A 23,319-nucleotide genomic window follows, 5' to 3' on the forward strand; every position below is an offset into this window, starting at 1 on the left:
TCCCATTTACAGTTCTCAGCGTGGGAATCAGAAGACACCCGAACCTCTCCGATTGGCTCCGATCTCTTGACTATGCATGCCAAACACCTGGCACGTGCGTTGTGCATTGCGGGCGTAGAGCTTACGACGGCAGGCATTTCCATTGTTTCTGGATCTCCATGTACGTTAACGGAAGTTAACGTAACATAGAACCTGGGGAACACTTTGCTTGCCTAAACATTTCCAAGAAGAATTTCTGTAATAATTATAGTATGCAAATATCACTTTGGATCACTAAATAATTCTCTAAGATAGTGTGAATATTATCTGCAGTTATGTTCTGTTTCTTTTGGTGCCCAAACTAATGAAAAAGATGTGTGCTTAGTCAATGAAATAAATATTTAACTTAAAATTATGGCTTGGTCGTATCTTTTCAGTAATTGTTCCTTATTGCGTATACAGTTTATATCAAATTTTTATAATTGATATTTTCAATATCAAGTATATATTGTTTCACATCACAAAAACATTCCACTACTTAATAAATTTTAATATTTTACATTAAAATACATTTGGAAATGTTTCATGGAACAATTGCTCCTGGAAACAATGTTCCTCAAAGTTTTATACAAATTTCAAAATAAAATATATTTTGGTAATTATACAGCTTGACATCATAAACACATCCAATTGCATGCTTTAATTTAAAATGTTCCGTTAAAATACAACTGGGTACACAATAAGGAACAATTACCGTCTTTTCATCCTTGCACATGTAGGCATCTTTAATTGGTGACATCCAGTTTGTGCCTATTGTAGTTGTCAAGGACGATTCAAAAACACAAATCAAACCACAAATTAATGTCAAGCATCCATTTCTCAAAAACATATTTGATTTAAAAAATGGGATATAAATGGGATATGGGATATAAATATATCTCTTGTTAGATGCTAAACTGCAATGTACATACAGTATAGTCCCGCTAATCCGAACCCCGCTAATCCGAACAGGGCTAGGACCAAAAAAATATTTTTATATCATTTAAGAATTAGGAAAAGTAAAGAAAAACAAGTTTTTTCAAGTCATGTTGTATGTTTATTAATATGTACATAAGAAACTTATAATTGATCTATTTCACTTTCTAACTGAAAAGAGATAAACATAGGATTACGTACATAGTACTTAAATACATTAGTACATATTGAAAATTTTTGAATTTACTTACCTACTATTTGTAGAATTCATGTTCTGTACAGGATTAACATAAAACAAAATGTAAAAAAGCAAACAATTATCTAAGAGGTAAAGTCAGTAATCTTCCTTTGGCGCAATGCACTAAATCCGCTTGAAGATGCAATGTTTCGCCAACACTGCATAAACATAGCATCTGTTGGGGTTGCATCGGCATGTTGCTTGACGTAGCGCAAAGCCAGATCAAGGGCACTGACTGCGGCAGTGTGAGAAACGTCAGTCGGCGCGTTCCCTTCCTCCTCACTGTCGTCTGCATCGAGATCAGTTGACGTTCCCTGCACAGCTGCTACGATATCTTCATCTGTGTATTCCTCGTGGCCACAGTCGTCAATGGCCGTCCACTTTTCAATGCACTCTTCTGCATTTTAGCAACCTCGTACAATTTTTTTCACTAGTTGAAGAAGTTAAAACTTTTCTTTTGCGGGGGGGAAGACCTATTGGACAAACTCTAAATCAGGCCAGAGATTTTTCCATTTTTCCATTATTTCTGTAAAGATTCCTTTTGTGTTTTCTCCTAAGCTTCTGCTACCCAGTAAATGATATCTTCAATGGTGATTTTCTTGAGTTTATGCAAGTATGCAAGTTCTTTACTCTCTTCAAGCAGTCTACGAAGAAGCATTTTTCTGTAATTCTTTTTCAAAGTCTGCAAAACTCCTTGGTCCATTGGCTGAAAAATTGAAGTGACGTATGGTGGGAGAAAAATGGCTTTGATATTACCGCAAACAAGTTGTATTTCTTCAGGATGTGAAGGAGCATTGTCTATGAGTAACAAAACACTGGGATGCAATCCATTTTCATTGTTAAAAGCCTTTACTTTTGGCACAAATTGTTTTTCAAACCAGTCTTGGAACAAGACATGATCCATCCTAGCTTTCTTTTGGTTTCTGTAAAATACAGGGAGAGTGTTCATGTTCATGTTTTTAAAACAGCGTGGTTTTGCCGATTTGCCGATAACCATCAGTGGAAGCTTATTTGTGGCAGAAGCGTTGCAGCAGACTATTACAGTTAGGCATTGTTTATCCATTTAAAACCCTGGTGCAGATTGTTCCTCTTGTGATGCACAACTTTTGGTAGGCAATGCTTTAAAGTTAAGTCCCGTCTCATCCGCGTTATAAACTTGCTGTGGCGAGTAGGAAGAAATGATATATTTGAACTCCTCAAGGTATTCAATAGCTGCTTTGTTGTTCGCTGACAGTTTCTCCCCAGTTATTGTAAGCTGCCTGATTCCATGTCGTTTCTTCCATCGGTCTAAGAAACCGCAACTAGCCGTAAATGATGTGTCACCATCCATGAGCATGTTCAATTGAAGCACTTTTTCTTGAATCCGAGGGCCAGTGATAGGGATTCCTTTATGTCTTTCTTGGGTAAACCATAAAAAAAATTGCTTCGTCCAATTTTTCGTAAGAAGACACTGTTTTGCTACGTTTTTCAATAATTTTTTCACTTGTGGTAGTACAAAACTGCCCAATTTTCCAATCGGAAATGGTTGCTTTGCAGACACCGAAATATTTTGATAACAGAGTGGCACTTCCACCTTTTCAAGTCTTTTCAGCACTTCCAGTTTTTCTTTTAATGTACACGAGTTATGTTTACGGTTGATTTGTCATGATGACCAATAGCAGGGACAAGCACAGAATGTAAAAAACCACACTACACACCGCTCACAAGGGCTCACAAAACACAGGGCAAGTGCGCAGTAGCAGGTGACACAGCAGTAGCATGTGTCGCACTGACTGTCTGACTCATCATGGTTGGGAACGGAAGAGAGGAGGAATGCGTAAACCTATGCAGGAAGGAGGATGGGGGCTTTGTTTACTCTGGTTGAAGGTCACTGCCCTTCCGTTAATACACACTCACGAACCGCCCTTCATTTCAACCTAATGTCACGTAATGTAGACTGTTGGATTTGTTAAACTAGGAATATTTGAAATTGCAGTTTAGGCTATGTGAGTAATTAAATATATAATATGATACTAAATATGTACGCTAAATAACAAAGGTGTATTTTACGTCTGATTTTTCATACATATTTGACATATCAGACACTAAATACGCCTCAAAAAGACAATATATGGCATTGTATGACAAAATTCCGCCTAATCCGAACAGGGTTCGGTCCCAATTAGTTTGGATTAGCTGTATTCTACTGTAGTTGGTAATTTTGAATATTTAGACTTTACAAATATCATAGATATTTGAAGAGTTAATTAGTATATAATATAAAATTAGCACCTGAGTACTATATTGATTTATATTTATGTCTTGTGTGTGTAACTTGAATGAAATTTGTTTCGTTTCAGAGAAAACATGCCGAGCCATTTTAAGTTCAAGGAATATTGCCCATTGGTATTCCGAAACCTTCGTGAAAGATTTGGAATTGATGATCAAGATTACAAAGAATCTATGACAAGGTAAAACTTTTTTTAATAAAAGTATCGTTCGTACTTGCAAATACTGTTTTAAATAAAAGCGTTAGAAAATATAATTTGTTAATAATTTTCTATGTTAAAGGTCGCAGCCTGAACCAGTTGATTCCCATGGTAAAAGTGGTGCCAAATTTTATCAGTCCTACGACAGACTCTTCATTTTAAAAACACTAACAAGTGAAGAAGTTGAAAGAATGCATTCCTTCCTGAAACATTATCATCCAGTAAGTTTTTCAAGTACAAATTTGTATTTCTGTTTTATTTTAATATGTGGAAGTGTTATTGTGCATCTGTTTAGCATTTTTTTCTGGTGAACAATGATCTGTTGTTTTGTGTGTGATTAAATTTGAAATGTTGTGCATTCCTAGGCTTTTTTCCACTTAACTCTACATTATGATATTAATAATATTTTAGTATATACTCTACCAAAATTACTAAGTTTTGTATACATTGTCAAATCTTGTGATGGTTATGTGGTTAAAAGTAGAATCTGTACACCACTTTACTGTTACGAAAACATAAAAAAAGTATACATTCTCTTTTGATATGTGTAACAATGTTAAAGTTCAAAATTATGGGAGTTGGTTTTTGGAATAACACCAGCTTAACGAAGTTAGTCCACTGTTTTATTTTTAATGTTGATATTGGTCTTGTGTAGTTGCTGAGTACGTATAGTGCATTTCATGGAAGTGCTCTTTATTTATAGACTTTTGGCTCTGTGATACAAAATTTCAGCCTGCAAACATGCAAGTCTGCTAATGTTTAAAGCATCATTTTAAGTGATTTGTAGAGACCTGCAAAATTTGCGGATTCATTCGGTGATAGGCTAGAATTCAAACACATGTACCTCTTAGATAACTTTGCTATTGGCTTACTGTTCATCTGGACAAATCTCAACCAGTTATAAACCCTCAACCAAAGAAGGATCGAATCACAGACAAACCAGCTGAGACGACTTACAAGTCGGCAGCCAATGAACTTGCGTTATTTGCCCGAGTGTACAGGGGTATGTGCAGTCTGTCCTGAAGGCCATCGAAACCGTGAATTTTGCAGGTCTCTAGTGATTAGTCATTACAGGTTGTGTGTTTTTAGGTTGTTATGAGTGAAAAAAATACAATGCAAAATTAAACTTAATTAATTTTTATCTTGACAATAATTATATTACTGGGGTTATATTTTTTAATAGTTTTTAGAAGCAGCACTAAGCAATTTAGAGTAGAATTAATAAATGTTGTTTATTTGAAATGCCCATTTTGTTCTTACTGCACAAGTGGCCATTGGTGATAAAGAGACAAACATATGCACATATGCACATTTTAATACTATTTAGTGTGTAATTTTATGGTTTATATCAATCCAATGTGTATTTAATTAATATTAGTACCTTTATCCATACAGAAATAATGTTATAGCTCCTTAAATCTAGGTATGGGGGTTTTTAATATTGAAATAGCAGTAGGACACATTCAAAACAGATTTTTTTTTGTAATTGTATGTGAAACATACTTTAATATAATGATTCCAAATGCATTTTATTTTAATGCCTTTTCATGTAATGGTATTTCTATGTTGGTTAGTATGTGACAGTGCTGTTATCCAGGTGGATATTGCATAAACTGACAGGTAAGAAGAGTTAATTTGCTAACATGTTGGTAAAACTGATGGACAGCTGTGGCATTACATTTTAGAACTGTCAGAAAAGCGAGTGCTTACAAGAAATACACTTTAGTAATGGTGCAACAACAAAGATCTTTCTTAAGCCAGCAGATAAGATAACGTACATGTAGTTTCATTCCAGTTAAATCTAAGTTGCGTGTTCAAGGAAAGACTTAAATGATTAATGTCAAGTCTGTTAATATAGTGTTTAATATAAGTCATAAGTATGTTGCGAATATGAGATTAATTTGGACCATTCCTAATGGAACACTAATAGAAGTTCAAGTTGGGAATGTACCCTCTGGATTGCCTCCTGAATGTTTGAGATACTATTTTCTCTGCATGCACAACACAGAGTAATTTTGTCATGTCATCTACAGTAGACTCCCGATTATCTGGGTGTGGGTTACCTGATTTGTGGATTAACCGTGCCATATTTCACGTTCATAAACCATAAAAACAAAAATTGTTTTTGACTTCTTATATCAGTGTGCGCACAATGGCAACGGCACTTGTGTAGCATTAAGTACAATGCAATGATTTAGTAACGCAACAAATTAATAATGTGACGAATCAACAAATAATATTTGGTTTTTCCTCAATAGCTAGCTATTCGCATCCTTCATTGCATTATTATTTCCGACGACGCCCAAGTGTTCAGCAAACGTTTATATTCCGCCATCCTGCATGTCAACAGCATCTCTGGATAGAAAAGCCAGAACCTTTCAGGGCTAGTTTACCTCGCACCACTAGGATGGGCTAGTGGCAAATCATTGAAGACATGCATTTAGGTTAACAGGTTAAATAATATTTCTAATAGAAAACAAAGTTTATGCTTTTTAAATTCTTACTAAAACTGAAATATATCTCCTATAACAATAACTTTGTTATTTTGTAACTCAGTAATGTTGGTAGTGCCTACATAGGAAAAAAAAATGTTATGCCCAAGCCCTAATACGTAAACAATGCAGTACGTGAATTTTTAAGTTTAATTTTAGGTTGTTTAATCTGTAAATGTTATTCAACATTTATTTAAATTTACTTCAATTGTATTTAGATATGTATTAGTACTGTAAATTAATTTCAATGGGAGTAGTGTCTTGATTAAAATTTTAGTCAGCAATCACACTTACCTATTTGGAAGACAAATTATTTTGATTAAAATACTTCTTATGGAAAAAAGTACGTGACTAGCGGTGTTTTGATTAGCGCTCTGTTTTACTGGAACAAATTAAGGCATTACTTTGAGGGACGGGTGTTACAGTGTTTGTCTAGATAGGATGAAATAAAGGTTTCGTTTTGACATTGCCTTAACTGTGTTTTTTAGTTATCCGTGGACCCCTTATCAGTCATTACCCTGGATAATCAGGAGTCTACTTCATTTGCTTGAAAGAGTTAGCAGTAGAGATCTGTTTACTTGATAATAATTTTGGAAGAAGGCATTTATAAACAAATGGATTTCATTGTCGGCCAGTTGGAAAAATATTAATTTCCTCATCTCCTTGACAGATCATCTTAACTGCAATTAGGGGTTCACGTCACATCACTTTAACCCTTCCATTATCAGAAAAAGGGCTACAACCACCACTCTATAGGTTTTCCACACAAAAAATATAAATCCAAGATCCATGTTTACTCCTTCCAACACTTGTAGTATTATAAGCATTTCTGGAACTTTTTTTTTTACAAGAAAGTACATACATATAAAATGTACTGAGTAATATCTTATTTTCACATAATCACACCTCAGACCACCCGGCTAGCAAATGGATTGGCCTAGGAGTGGACATACATTGTGCGCTAAAAATTATTTAAGTTCCAGAAAAATGTTGTTTACTGTCATTGATTAGTTACTGAATAATACCTCTCCGACACAAACTGATATTAACATATTTTTATTGATACTCAAAGAAAATCCACAGTCATCGTGGCAGCTATCTTGTGACCATGAGAACAAAGGTAGATTGCAGTTGCAAACAATGTGCACATAATCTCTTCACAGACTCAAAAATAAATTGACTGTGTGCAGGTACCAAAGTATGAATATTAAAATTAGTTTGCAATTATGTACTGTGGTTGCGCACAAACTCACGGTACGGCCGAAGGATTGTGTTCTCGGAACAAAGACAGGGTTAAATCGATCCTTGTTGTGGGCTATTACCGATGACTTTGGTCAAAAATTCTATTTTAATGTACCAAAAAGCAAAAAACAGGTTGATTATAAACGATAGTGCCCCGACCACAACTGCAAAATTCTATGTGTCACATTAATATATTTTGTGAGTCAACAACCAACACACAACCTCTTGATACCTCACGCGCTGACTACTGAGGCTACACGCACGCATCTGCGTACTGCCCGAAGGAAGTGGCAGGTGCAAAACCTCCCCAGCCAATCACAGTACTTCCCTTATAAAAACATAGCAGTATACTATTTCCAGCATCTCGCAGCAATGCTTTTATAACTGAGATTACACCAAGAATAAGTTACAGAAATTAGTGACATCATTTTCAACCAACTACAAGAATACATTAAAAAATTACCAGTCAATCGTGGAGCATGGAATCAGCACTCCTGAGTCCTTTCTCACACTCTGTCTCTCTGTCATCCTAATGCAACAGGCCAACTATTGCATCAGCTTACAAACCATGGCGAGAACATGGAAAATATCCACGAAAATTACATTTACACAAATTACGAACAAAGCAAAAACAAGCAACCCTTAAAAATTACGTGAAAAAACACAAAAATCTAAATACCCAACCAAACAGTAAAATAATGCCTAGGGGCTTATTCACTATAAAGCAAGCAAATCATCATAATAACTTAGAAAGCATGAAATAATGTAAATTATAAATATAAAATGTATGGCAAACACACAAATACTTCTTAAAAGGAATGAAAATCGTTTATTTAAATGATATCAAAAAACCCTAACCATAGGACGGAATATAAAATGTAATAAATTGTTAGTTAAAACATGTAACAAGTGGGAAAGGCTGTGATGCTACAACATAGAGTGTCTAACTTGTGCTTATTGGATACTGTTTGTGAGTTTTAGACATGTCCCTTTTTTTTTTTCTAATTTTAACATATCAGTGGTTATTTACACAGTTGGATTTCATTTTGCATGGAACATTTCAGCCTCTCGATTTTTAAGTAACAGAACAGCTTTATTTACAGCTAGAGAATTAATCATGATTTTAAAATACACAGGAGTGGTTTCAAATGAACCCTTACTCTAACTTTAGGAAAAGTGGGATTTATTTAATTGACCCAATAACGTACTTCTTATCTAAGTAGGTCAAATGCCAATTTTATTTTATCCAAATCTCGAACATGAATCACAGAGAGTACATCGAATCCACCACTCAAATCAAAATATATGTATATGGGGTAAATATTAAATAATAAATAAAATATATTAATAATTGTGTTGAATCATTCAACCCTTATAGTGTTGGTTAGTCAAACTATGTTTCTTGAATCAATAATACATTTAGTAATTTTATTTACATAACTACTTATTAAAAGTATACTATCTTGGGAAATGGTAATAGGTTAGGTACCAAGAATAACACTAACAGTTTGTTAAACTACACAGTTACTAGTGTTAATTTTTGAGTTAGCAATTTTACATGTCAAGATTGCTCCAGCGAGGCAACCCAACAGTAGAAGTTATTAAACGCTTGAGGCACTGCTGAACATAGCAATTGAAATATTAATAATTGGAATTGTTTGGTTTCCACCAAAAGTTAGGGTGCACTATTAGTTGAATAAAAAGAGTTTTTAAACTGTTTTATTTGATTATTCTTTGCAGAAACATGGTAACCAACTTGCATTCCAAGTCCAGATGATTTTTCATACATACCAACTTCGTCGCTCGATTAAAAGGAAAAAAAGAAAAAAAAGTCTATGAAATTCCTTGGCAAACATTTTAACTGGGTACAAAACTGCGATGCATGTTTGCCTTGTGGGCGATCACCATTGCCTGTCAATGTCTAATTAAAGGGCCAAAATAAACAATATTAATTTAAAAAAAAGTCCTTGTCAGTCACAGATGTAAAATTGTCCATATCTCGATCACTACATGTTTTTTGTTTGCGAGTTGCCAACGACGTGTCTGTACGGCATGATAATCGAGCGACAACTTGTTGGACGACACATCTACCTTCCCTTACAAAGGTGAGCAAGGGTGAGGCAGCCCCTTGGGCCAATCAACCAATCACAACAAACATTACCTTAAGGGAATTAGGCCTCGCCATTTAACAATTTCAAATATTTTGATGGCTTCTTTGGTAAATTTTTTGGCTTGACGTGGCATAGGACTTGGCTTTGATGCCTTTTTGAAGTCAAGACTTGTTAACTGGTGTGATTATCATGATAGTTGTAGTCGCCAACGTGAAAAAATAAGTTATTTCCTTGCTGCATTTACAGACAAGAGTCTGTTGGTAAATATTTGGTTGTACCAACATATAGAAGGTCTGGGAGAAATGATTTATGCCTTGACATGCCAAAATTGGGATTAATAGTTCAAAATTAGAAATATATCAAAAAGATGAAAATAATCCTAGATGACTGGGCCTAATACCCTTCAGTTTCAAGGTCAGCTCCCTAAGTTTAACAAATACAACAACTGTTCCATGAGTTTTTGGAGCATCGCATTACACCAGGGCATGATTCGTCCTGATTTTCTGTTGAAATAGCCTCCTGCAAACATTTCATTCTACATGATTTCCCTGATAACAATTAGTTGAAATAATGAGAAATAACTCTGTCTCTTGGGCTGGCACCAGGGTAAGATGGGGCCTCATGGTCCTTCTCTTGCAAGTTAGCGTACCTCCTGACCTGCAGTTCTGGGCTCTCTTCATTTATAGATTCTGTCTCATTTTCCGACAAGCTGCTAGTCCTCTCCGGTAACCTAGGGATTTGATTCCCTTCCAACCATAGAATTGGTTCCTTAAAAGTCTGATGAGTTCCCATCAAAATTTTCCTCACTCTCAACCTCTAACTCCATTCTCTCCTTATCATTTTCATTTTCTACCATAGCCTCAATGTTTTCCTGCAATTCTAAGATAGGTTTTGAACCAGAATATTCAATGATCTGTGTGGAAATTTACTTTTTTGAAAAAAAATACGTTGTGAGAGATCTTAACTTTTCTCTCGTAGATTTGCCACAAGCTGTAACATTTGATGTGTGTTTCATAACCTAGGAATGTACATTCAACGATCTTGCAGTCAAACTTATCTTTATCATATGTACACATCTAAGCTCACACCAAAATTATATTTGCTTACACTGATTATTTCTTCTCTTCATAGTTCTGTAGGTATTTGGTAATTAGTTGCATGTGATGGAATAAGGTTTTGCACAAATACAACAGTATTTGCTGCCTCTGACCAAATTACATTTGACAAGCATGATTCTATCAACATACACCTGACAGAATTTGCAATGGCCCTATTTGCTCGTTCAGCAACACCATTTTTCTGAGGTGAGTTCAGAACTGTTTTCCTGTGTCCTGTCCCACATGCTTTGAAGTATGTCTCAAATTCTTTACTAAAGTATTCACCATCCCCGTCTGTCTTTTAACTTCTAATATTAGTACCCTATAATGCTTAAACTTCCTTCTGATAATCTATAAAAGCTTCAAATGCATCACTCTTTTTCACTACGAATTTTATTGTTAGATGTCGTTACATATTAAGCTTTCCCCGGTGACTCTGGCAACTTTCCCATTATCTTAGAGTGAATCAGTTGCTACGGTTTCATAGATTTTCTTTCGCTAGTTTTAGGAAAACCTGCCCTGCACATGTTCTCTTTTATGCAAACATCACAAGCTTCATCCAGTTTACCTTCAATCCTCAAGTCTGCTATTTCCTTAATATATACCTCACTTAAATGACCCAGCCTCTGATACCATCCTGTTAAACTCCTCAGTGCAAAAATTTTCAGTATTTACAACACTAACAACACTGTACCTTGCTCCGCTTGGAGAATATACAAACCATTTCAAAAAGGAGCTTTGAAAATGATATCATTACCATTATAGCCTAAAGCTTCATTCACATTCATTTCTGTGTCGCACCCCTGTCTTTCTTTCTGAGAAATTATGTTCTAGAAATTTTTTAATATGGTAAACCGGGAATACAGTTTGTGAAATGTTGAAACGTAATTGAGTGGTTAGGGGTGAGGTTTTTTACTTCAGTTCGGACTGTCAGTTCATGATCAACGGTCCCCATTGTGACAATGGTTTTCTTTGCATGTGTGTAAATGGAATGAATACCCGGCCGGCAGATCAGCCATCTCCCACACACGTTGGTTCGCCTGACAGGTGCCACGGTCTGCTGACCAAACGGTGGGAATTCCCACACACAGTCTAGCGTTTCCAATGATCTGCTGGCAGCTCCATACAAACCAGTTTTGCCTGACGGGCCAGGTCTGTCCAGGCCGATCAGAAGGCTGAACTCTGTGTTTATGGGGCCTCTTAATTTAACTGACCAAACTTAGAGCCCAAAACATTTTTACCATACAATAATTAATCAAATAATTCAATGTCTAAGCATAACATGAAATTGATTATCAAAAACAAGTACCCTCATCTGCAATATCTCGAAACAACCCAACTTTTTTTACAGACTTACTAAATACTAATGTTAATATTGCAGTATCAGAAAAATAATACTCGGCTTCATCTTTACAAGGGGTCAGATGGTATGTGTATTTCTTCAAGAATTTTTCTTTGAATCTCTTTATTCAAATAATTCAGATACTAGAGATTCTATGGTAATTGAGAAATTGAGGATTTGACTGGCCCATTCCTAGTCAAACTACAATAACGTATATAAGACTTATCTGTGAAATAATACATGTTTAATGTGTTAACCATTTAATGACCTTTATCCTGGTTCATACATCGCCATACTGCACGTTCCACTGATGCCAACCCTGGGACAACTCTCTCCTCACAATATCTAGCTACTGACCTGCAGCAGTTCAGTGTAAGCAGTGCTTAATGATTCTTCACGCTCTCCGTTATAGATAACTATCTCATCAGTTTTTTGAGTGGCATATTATGCTATTATGTTATTTACTTAATAATGTCATACACATAGGACTTCCTGAAAAACAGCAATACTGAACTTTTATCAAATGTTTCATTACTAAAAGAGTGTTTTAATGTAAAATGCAGTTGTTTTCATTGCCATAAAATTGGTCTCTGTTGCAGTATATTGTGGAACGTCATGGAAAAACATTACTGCCACAATACTTGGGCTTGTACAGACTAACTGTAGATGGAGTGGAACATTATTTAGTGGTAATGAGGAACGTATTCAGCAATCATTTACAAACACACAGGTATTTAGTCGTGTGCACAGATTTGTATGATTATACAGGATGTCCACATTCCGGAAGGTGAGGGAAAAGTCAGCGGAGTTTAAATTGATCAGGGAAAGTCAGGGAATTTATTTTAGAACCTGGAAAAGTCATGGAAATTCTTCAGTGATAGTATTTTGAGGGGGAAATGCCATTTCCTGGTATGCCATCACCCAGACTTTGAACACATTTTTTTCTAGGGTGTTTTTTAGTGCATAGTCACACACACTAAAATGGCGTACGCAAGGTTCCGTTTGAACTAGTGCAGCTGTAAGGATGGTGGAGGCTGGATTGTCTGCTTCTTTCAGAAAATTGCAAAATAGGTGAAATATTTAAAAAAAATTGCCAGGAAAATTTGTAATTTTGGTCATGGAAAGTTATGGAAAAGTAAGGGAAATTTTTCTACGAATGTGTGTGGACACCCTGTTAGTGTATTTTTTTTAGTAATAACATAGTAATCAATAACTTTGTGATTGTGTCAAGTGGTATGGTTTTACTACATGTTACCACTGAGTTCAAGGGTTGGAAGACTTTCGAGTGAGATCAGTCAAATATTAAGTAAATATATTCTCCAATTTTTTTAGAGAGCCACAACATGTATTTTCTCTATCTACATGGAATTTGAACCTGATAAAAAAAAGAGATAAAATCAAAATATTTTATTCACACATTTAAAATATTCTTATAAAAAGCCACTTATAGAAAAAAAAACCATGCAAATGTAAAAAAAAATATATGGTAGACATTAGTAGAGCTCTACTGGTGAAACAAGAAAATGTAAATTATTTAAACCAGGGTTTCCCAATCTTTTTCAGTCCGCGGCGCACATACATGTTTACTATTTTGTCTCGGCGCCCTAACCTATTTGGCTCGTCGAAATAGATAAGTACAATGATACTAGTTAGGTAGATAAGCACAAAAATTAAAATATCCGCATTATGAATCTGAACTGTACATTTATATTTATAATAATATAAAATTAACACAAAAACATTCAAGAGAGACTTAAGAACAACAAAAATAAAATACAATAGCTACCTAGCTAGTCAATGTGATGGGTGAGCTTGGTGATCTTCACACATTTTTTTCAAAACGTGGAATAAGTTTTGACACTGCTACTCGCATTTCTTGTTCCACATTGATCTTTGAGCGATATTTGCTCTTGATTACAGCTACAGCTGAAAATCCAGCTTCGCACAAATAAGATGTTGCAAAAGGAATGAAAATTCTTATAGCTTTTGAAGCTAAAGTGGGATATTCATTTTGAACCGATATCCAAAACTCCACCAAATCGGAACATGTGAATCTAGTTCCAAGGCTGCTGTCGCAAGAGAGTTCAATGAGACTTTATTCTTCTTCCGATGTAAATTCTGGCGGAGCTTGTGTATGGAATGGGTCTTGGATCCACGCATATTTATCGACATCGTCTTCGGCAAAGTATTTTGAAAACCATTCAATGAGCTTTGAAAGGTGTTCCGTGAAAAGGGTCATCAGGTCTTGTGAGACAACAAGCTCATTTGATGTCGCATATTCATACAACTGCGGGAAACAATCTTGACCGCGATTTTCATTCATTTTTTAATCCAAAACTGCAGTTTTTTCTTAAACGCAGCGATCTTCTCCGATAGTTTCAGAATGTGCATGTTGTTACCTTGCAAAGACAGATTCATTTTGTTAAGTTTTTTCAAATATGTCGCACAATTATGCTAGTTTTAGCAAAAAAATCTGGTTCAGAAAAATATCTGGAGTTTCATGATGCTCTTTTTGTAAAAAAAAAACTGTGAATTTCTTCATGTAATTCGAACAAATGATTTAAGACATTTCCAAGGGAAAGCCATCGTGAATTGCAGTAATATATCAGTGCCTTATGTTCAGCTCCCATATCTAAGCATAGTTTTTTGAAAAGTCGGGCTTTTAGTGGTCTAGTTTTAATGTAGTTTACAGTGCTAATGACATGTTCTAATACTTGGTTTAATTCAGAACTCATCGACTTTGACGCAAGCGCTTCTCTATGGATGATGCAATGGGTCCACACAGCATGCGAGGCTTTTTTACAAATAAGCGCTTGTAATCCTCCGTACCTGCCAGACATTGATCGAGCACCATCTGTACATACACCAATACATTTTTCCCAATTCAAACCATTTTCTGTAATAAACTTGTCAAGAATTTCAAACAAGTCATGAGCCTTTGCACTTTCGGTAATGTTTTTGCAGAATAAGAGTTCTTCGACAATAATATTGTCAGCCACAAAGCGTACGTAACAAATCGGATGTGCATCATTATTACTGTCAGTAGCCTCGTCAAGTTGCAGACCAAATTCCTTGCCTTTCATTTTTTCTATTAATTGGCGATTTAGATCCTCAGCTATGTCATGGATTCTTCGACTGATAGTGTTGATAGATAAGGGTACCTTAGAAATTAATTTTCCCGCCGATTCTCCCACCATAATATTCACCATGTCGCGAGCAGCCGGTAGAACAAGCTCTTCTGCAATAGTATGAGGTTTTTTTGCATTTTGCCACCCTGTATGCTACATTGAAGGATGCTAACAGCGCGTTGTTAGGTACTGTGGCTTGTTGAGTAAACACATTATGTGTTTTTTTTTTTAATTTTGTAATTTCCTATTTAAAAAATCACGCGATTTTTCAACCATAGCCGGGTGAATGGTTTCGAGATGTCGCTTTAAATGGTAACAGCTCTACTTGCCGTCCCACCCGCGACATGCGTTCCGACCCTTGAGGCGGACTAGGGGAAGGGAGGGGACAGTGTTGCGGAGGGAGGGGTCCGTCTGACCTTGGGTAGTTCATATTTTTACTGGGACTACAGTTGTCTCGGGCGTGTAGTAGATAAGTTTCGGCGAGTGCGCAAGTAAGCGAAGCACTACGCGAGCGCTAGAAATTAAATTGTTTATTTTGTACCCGCGAACACTTAAGTTGAGGTTTCGGAGAATGGTAAAGAGAATCGCTTCACGGCGCCCTTCTTAACTTTCTACGGCGCACCAGGGCGCCGCGGCGCACACTTTGGGAACCCCTGATTTAAACTAATTATTAAAATAAAAAAGCACAGGGGCTTTGTAAAATTTATTACTTAGTGGAATGGTGACCTTGCATTGCTTTCGAAAGTTTAGCTATGTCTGGAAAGTAACTATTAATTTTTAATTTTAGGCATGATTCTAAATGTTCCATTAATTTACTTGTTAATTTTTTTTTTATTTGATTCATTGAAGAGAATGTTTGTCCACATGAATAGGTAGTGCGAAAGATTGTTACAATAGCAATTACTATATTTTTTTTGTTGTGTCTTAGTTTTCAGGAAGACTATTCCATGTATAAAATATGATTTTCACTATTTTAGGCATTTGTTTGGCAAACATCCACTTATGGTGAGATATCAAATTTGATTGTGCCTTTTGATTTTGTTAGGCTTTTTTTTTGTGCTATGGCAGCAAGGTGAGTTGCAGAGCCGTAAACTCCTATGAAAATAGCTGCATGTGGCTTGCGAGCTGCGGTCTTCCGACCCCTGACTTAGTTTAAGTTTGTTCACACAAAGTTATAAAGTACATAGAGAAGTACCTTTATACTATTTGGTATAAAGCTTTTAACATTTATGAGATTTCTGGATTCTGCATTATGGCATACAATGACAAATTGATAATTACACAGTTAAATTACACTTCAGTATGTATTGTGCATTAACGATTAAAATTTTTTATTTTTTGAGGTATTTTTTATGATATAACAAATGGTTTTCTACCTTTTAATAGTGATGGTGATGACGTAAAGAGGTCCTTAAACGTCCTTAATGTTTGATTGCTCAAGAGGGTACGAACAATGTAAAACTACAGGTGGCCACTCACTTGGGAAACCTGAGATTTGCAGGAAAATTTATTTGCAGTTTTATTTGGGATAAACTAAAGTGAACATTTACACACCTTCTAAAAATAAATAATAAATACCCTGTTTGACTTCAGCCTGTACTCCATGAGAATTTAGTAGTGATCTAGTTGCCTTTAGTCAAACATTATACACATCAGTATAGCCATTCTCACATGACTCAAAGCATCATACTTTCCAAAATTGGTTGCAATTTTGTTTGTGAATTTTTGCTCTGTTGTGAGCTGTTCGCTAGGTGAATTTCTCTTATGTAACGGGAATTACGCGAATAGGCAATTGAAACAATTACAAATGGTAGCCAAAGTAAAATGAGAGAGTGATTGTTGTACATTTTTAAGGCTGATAAAATTGAAGTCAGTCCAGGTTGTTGTGTGAAAGAGATAATGTTCAGAGCTCAGTAGTCTCTGGGAGAGATGAAAAGTTGTGAACGGTTTCAGGGAAACATTTGTTGCTTGTGCAAAACTCCATTCTTTTTGTTGTGTTTGTAAATTTGTGCAGTGATGTGGCATGGTGTTAAGAACTACACACATTTTGTAGGACCTGGGTACTATTTGCATCTGGCCTACCTTATTTTGGTTTTTGATTATTTCCCGAAGTCACTCTGGAAAATGCTGGAATAGGTTGTGGCTAGTTCCTCCTCAGTTTCCTTAAATTGTTTAGTTTCCTTAATTTGTTTGTTGTGTGTTTCCAATATAATGATTTTTTTTCAAACCTGTTTAGGAACAAAGCTTTTTTTTTAACTGGTTCTTACATTTACTTTTTTTAAACTAAATTAAATCTACAATTCCTGGTTAATTTTGGTTGTCTTGTGGCAGGATATTTCTGAGATGGTATTGTCAAATTGTGTAATTTTTTTCATCACAATTAGTTAACATTAAGTTTTATCCAGGAAAGTTCATTGCCATGGGAATGCTTTTCTTTATCTGTAGTCCAGCTTGCCCAACTTGGAGGCATCAATGTAGTAGTGATCTTGGCCATATGGGGACCTTTGAGAAATATATTTGTAAAATATAGAAGTTGGTGTTAAATTAAGTTGAAAAATTAGGGGGCATGTTCTTGATTTATGCTGTACATATTTCTGAACTTTCGACATACGCTTGTAGAAGTCCTGGGATATCCCATGTTGGTCTCTATTTTTCTTGTCAGCAAGATACAGTGTCAGATTTTTCTCTTAATGATGGTGCCCAAAAGCTACTCATGGAAGTTGGGTTTAATTTTTTAAAACAATACTGCCGGCATCATGTTAACTTTTGGGTGCCATTGCCTTATCGGTGACTGGAACAAATGCTTGTAAATAATTCTTTTTTTATTGTGTAGGTATTTTTCATGGCATGACATGGTTGGTATCCAAGTCTAGCGGTAATAAACAACATGGCAGCAGGTGACGGGAGTTATTTGTGTATGTAGTTTGCCAATCAAATTTAATATTTGCCAATCAAATTCAGTATTCAGTAAAGAGACTGAAATATATGTGGATATTGTAACATCTGCAGTTCCTTCTACAATATCCTAGAATTGTGTCATTGAGTGTTTCCATCTCTAATGATCTTGACAAGACTTAAACTTAAATTTGTGTATGTACCAACAGCTGTATACATTATGATCAAGTTTATGTTGTGACTATTTTTATTTTAAAGTTTTATAGTTAGTATCTAATAAAACTATTAAATTTGAATGTACACAGCTATTTATGGGTTTTTATATTCAAACACAAATTTCATAACTGAGAACTCAAAAATTGTAATGGTGATACGTAATTGAAGAAATATACCGCATAGTTACACACCACTTACCACGTAACTGAAACATGTATTGAAGAAACTGGGCTGTATTAGCGCCTAATTGTGTATTCAGTTAAATTGGTAAACAGTAGTAAATCATGTTGGTGAAGACAGGGGGCAAAAATCTTTAGGTTTCCCAGGGAAAAGGGTTTTGGGGGGGTTGGCGGGAGAGACTATGTATCATTCCAGTTTCACAATAACAATTTGACTTGCGCCTCTTTGTAATTTTATGTTTTATAACTGGTGTATCAGGAATATAATTTTCAATTCTTATGTTTTAGGGGAATAAAGTAGGGAAAATGATGAAATTATGTCTAAAAATAGGAAATTATGCATTTCACTTTTTTTTTAAATAAGAAAATTTTTTAAGATCTCTATGGCTAAATTCAACCAGACAACATTAAAGAGAAAAAATTAATAATGTGTTATTTAATACTATAAAACCTTATAAGCAAGAAACTTTTTTTTTTCATTTTCTTTTCTTAGATTTCTGAGGTTTTTGATAGGGACACCACCAAAATTAAATGAAAACTAAACACTTAAGAAACTCGTGTCACAGTAATTTTTGAAATGATCCCCAAAAGTTCCCAAAATAATTTCATATTTTAGTTTTAGTGACTCTGTACATTCTGAAATACTTCTTTTATCCTAGTATTTAAGTGTAACAAATGGGTTTTTAATATAGATGTGCGACCTGCGTTGATTGGAACACGAGATTTGTTCCTCTTTGGCCTTGCAATGCAAAGGGATCATAATCATATGGCTTATAAACAGAGTCACAACCAATAGTTATGGAGCCCATTACAATCAAGACTGTCCTGTAATATTAAGCTTTTGTGTTCATAACCAAATATTATAAAAAAAATTATGATACTATTTTATAGATTTGGTTGGATATGGAAATACTCAAGATATGTGTACGTACAGAGTGAGTATGAATTAGAGCAACAAACTTTCACTGGAAGTTTATCAGGAAAAAATAATTTAAAAATGTATAAACTACTAATGGCTTAGAGTGCTTCCCACTCAAGACAGTACATACCTTTGAAATTGGAGGTGAGGAACTGGTTTATTGCATATAATAGAGAAAGTATTTTATCAATAAGCATCTGAATTGTTTAATCAAAGTTTCTCAACCCCAGAAAAATACATAATGTTGTTGAAAAATTGGGGTGTAACAACACATCAGAAAATGTTTGGAAAATAAAGTTTATTATCAACAGTTATTTCAGTGAAATAATTTTAGGACAGTGAATGATATTTTTTTTGCTAATTTCTCATGATGAACTGCAGTTGAAGTTTGTTTGTCAAATTCAGATTTGCTTTGTATAGTTTTCTGGTTGTGTATTGTGTGTTTGCTTTAAGTTTTTTGTGAGCATTAATTCTTCTTTTAGATATCAAAATAATTCAAACTTTTAATGGAGCACGTTACCTGGAAGTGTAATTTTTCAAATGACATTGCCACTGCTTCTAGGAAGTTTGATCTGAAAGGTTCCACAGTTGACCGCGAAGCTTCGGACAAAGAGCGAGAGAAAGATCTCCCAACTCTCAAAGATAATGACTTTGTGAAAGAAGGCATGAAGATTTATATTGGGGATGATGCCAAGGAAAAACTTCTTGAGACTTTAAATGCAGATGTAGAAGTAAGTTTTTTTTCCTCCATGTTTATGTTTCTGTTTACGTTGATGAACATTTTTTCGTAAGTCACAAGTTGACGTGATTAACAAACACATTAACATTACATTAAATTAATTTGCCAGCCAAAGCCATTATATTGCTATGGCCATATTGAAATTAACAAAAATATATTAGGCCTGCATCAGAATCTTGGCTTAGCACAAATTTTAGCTGACAACTACAGTATTGAGTGAATTAATGTGAACACAACTAAAAAATTAGTATTTTGGTTATGGCAATACTGTTATGTCAATTATGGCAGTTGTTTTAATGACAAATCATAACCTTATGATCGCCATTACTTACCGCTAAATACCTGTACAATTATAATATTTTAAATATTTTTTAGGGTGTGTCAGAGGTTTTGATATTTTGCAAAAATATTCAATAATTTATAGGGTTTTTACGGTTTGGCATCATGAATATTACTCCAAGGAAAAGACAAAAGATCATCATGCTTCAATGGAATGTGGTATGAGTTTGGGTGCTGTAAATAAATTATGAAAGCAGAAGTAGCCCAGTGCAATTAGCTCGTTTTGTAGCCAAACCCCAAAATTTGGAATAACAAGCTGAAATTTTCAGGACATATTTATTTGATACCCCTTAGTAACATACTAAAAGTCCCAAAGAATCCCCTTTGGGAATAACGAGTTATTGCTGAAAATGTTTGCCATGTTGCATTTCATGCCATGTTCGCAGTAAAGCTCTATAAAAAAGTAATGGAAAGACCTACAGTAGTAATTCTTTTTTCTTTGTGTTCATATTTGTGTTCTCAATATGTTATTAAAGTCACTTTTACCTGTGATGCCACCCAAAATTTTTTGAATGGCTTATAACCTGACTTTAGAATAAAACCACAATAAAATTTTACAAATTTTTTTAATTTGTGGTTAAACAATGGGCTAAATTTAAAAATGTCGTGGAGTAAAAGTTGTAGAGCAGGAAAAATCCTATAAGAAACGTGCAATTAATGCTTTTTTAGTTTTATCCACTTTCTGAAGCAATCAAATTGTAGAAAATATTCACCATACTGAATATAGCCTATATGTATCTATTGGTGAAAAACTTCTACGGAAATGTGACGGGATTATGTATGGACACATAAGGTAAAACAAACCATTGCTTTTAGATTATTTAAAAAAATTGGTTGTTTTAAATTTACCTGTAACTGTACATGTCTATATAAGAGCAGGAGAATTTTATTTTGTGTAAGCATAATTATGCAGTTGCAAATGTTCTAAAGTTGAAACAAATTTAGTTTAACATAAAGAAACTAAGTGTTGTCTGTGGCGTTTCTGTACTATTTATATTTGTTTGTTAAAATTCATTATTACCATGTAAAGAGCTTAGTGAAAATATAGCTAAATATTTGAAAAATATGTTTAACATATTACCAAAAGAAAATAATATGTATCGTTTACAATATTGGAAGGCCATCTTCAAAGTCTTAAGTTCACTCTAGGAGCTTCCTACGTTGCTTTTCTGGTAAATCAAACACTTCCTCGTCTTCATCTTGCAGCACCAGAAACTCGTCGTCTTCCTCATCGTGTAGTTGCATTTCTCTGTTGGTGCATCCTTGACCAACGCATGAACCACAGAAATTGGAACATTTTATGCTATGCCTACGAGACTGGTAGTTGTATTCACAACCTTACTTGCAGTTACAAGAGATCAAACTCAAAAGTTCATTTGGTGCTGTTTTTTTCTGTGAAGAAATAGGGTATAGAAGCCCATTTTTGCTTTTCCACCCCCAGTCAGTAGGATCGAGTGCAATGCCTTTCCACGCCTGTACTTGATGGTATACTCTCATACTGTGCTGTCTTGTGGCTTCTGATGTAGGCGGAAAGCTCGCAAGCTGAAAAGTGCCATCAATGGGTTGCCGAGCGACACTGCATGTAAATCTGAAATCTCTTTTTGTTCAAGTCATCTGTTAACTTCCCATTGTAGAAGGTTGACAGGAATAATTCTCCAGCTGAAGCAATAGAGTCTGGGGAAGCTGTAGGGTTGTTGAAAATATCAACAATATCCTGCAAAGTAGTTTCATGCTGTAACTTCTTGAATGGTTTGATTTTACCAAGTTTAAATGGAGCAGATGTTGTGTCACACCCAGTGACAGCATGTAAAAATAATATTTGGTGACACATATTACCCAGAGCCTTTTGCAATTTTTTTTTGCTAAATATTTTTTGAGGTTTGGTTTTAGAGCCAGGCATAAGAATTGTTACTTCTGTATCAATGTCAGGAAGAGGTGCTAAAAGTACCAGAAGGTCAGTATCTTGGCCAACCAATACAGTGGGTTTCCCAGTCTTTGCAAGTTCTAACGATGTGTTTACTATAAGAACATCTGCATCGCCAGAGGCTTGATTCACTCTGAATCTACCATCGGTCAGGTACTGCGACAGAAGATTATTCAGTCGCGCCTTATTTGGTAAATTGGCCAAAAAGTCCTGTTGTGCAGTAGTTGCTCTAACACATTCTTCTACAACAACGTCGGCCGATTATCTTAGAGCAGATTGACGGATGTGTTCCATATCTTTAGTTTTTGATTGCTGATAACCATCAAACACTATTGTTGCATCCAATCCAAACATTTCAGTTACATACAACACATATTTTACACAAATCTGGCCATTTGTGTCGGTTCGATTCCAGGAAATTTGGTGAAGCAGGAATCCTCCATCAATAAAATATGTTGGGTGTGAAGGAAGCTCGCAGTTTATCCCCATGGCTTGAAGCACTGATATAAGGGAAGATTTTGCCCCCTTGCGTAGAGAAACATCATCAAAAAGGGATGGTGGAAGGGCAGCTAGTTCATATTGTAGATATTCCGCCAGTTCTTCATCCCGCCTGACGATGCAGTGAACTAACTTGTCTCTTACTACAAAGCCTTTGGTTCCACTTGCCAAAGATACCACATTGTTCTTTCTTTTCAAGTGAACTTCACTGAAAACTTTTCCTTCTATCAGCACCATTGACGACTTACCTACTTCTTCAGCACACCCACAGTTTACTTTTGCATTTGCTACCATTACTGTGGCAATACAAACAAGTAAGGGTGAATTTCTCTTGAATGGATTGTGACCCCTCATCCATTGAAGTATTTTATCACAGTCCAAAGAATCCCTTTTCTGTCGTGAAGCTCTCATTTCAACATGTTGTTCTGTGGTTATGGTTGCAGTTCCTGCAAACGTTTCTACTGCATCTATTATTTTCGCTGATACTGGTGCAGAATGTATCCATTTAGAAATTGTTGAATCTGACAATCCCCGACCA

General features: G+C 35.3%; 1 protein-coding gene across 2 annotated transcripts in view; it reads left to right on the top strand.

The window, feature by feature from the left end:
• LOC134529124 (phosphatidylinositol 5-phosphate 4-kinase type-2 alpha) overlaps window positions 1–23,319 on the top strand; it is a 62,760-nt gene that overhangs the window by 15,350 nt on the left and 24,091 nt on the right. For both annotated transcript variants that reach the window (XM_063362879.1, XM_063362878.1), the window contains exons 3-6: window positions 3,532–3,642; window positions 3,743–3,881; window positions 12,544–12,674; window positions 19,844–20,012. In XM_063362879.1, the coding sequence (XP_063218949.1) occupies window positions 3,532–3,642; window positions 3,743–3,881; window positions 12,544–12,674; window positions 19,844–20,012 (550 nt within the window). The remainder of the gene's footprint in view (window positions 1–3,531; window positions 3,643–3,742; window positions 3,882–12,543; window positions 12,675–19,843; window positions 20,013–23,319) is intronic.

The sequence above is a fragment of the Bacillus rossius genome, chromosome 2, assembly GCF_032445375.1.
Source record: "Bacillus rossius redtenbacheri isolate Brsri chromosome 2, Brsri_v3, whole genome shotgun sequence".
In the NCBI taxonomy this organism is placed as follows: Eukaryota; Metazoa; Arthropoda; class Insecta; order Phasmatodea; family Bacillidae; genus Bacillus; species Bacillus rossius.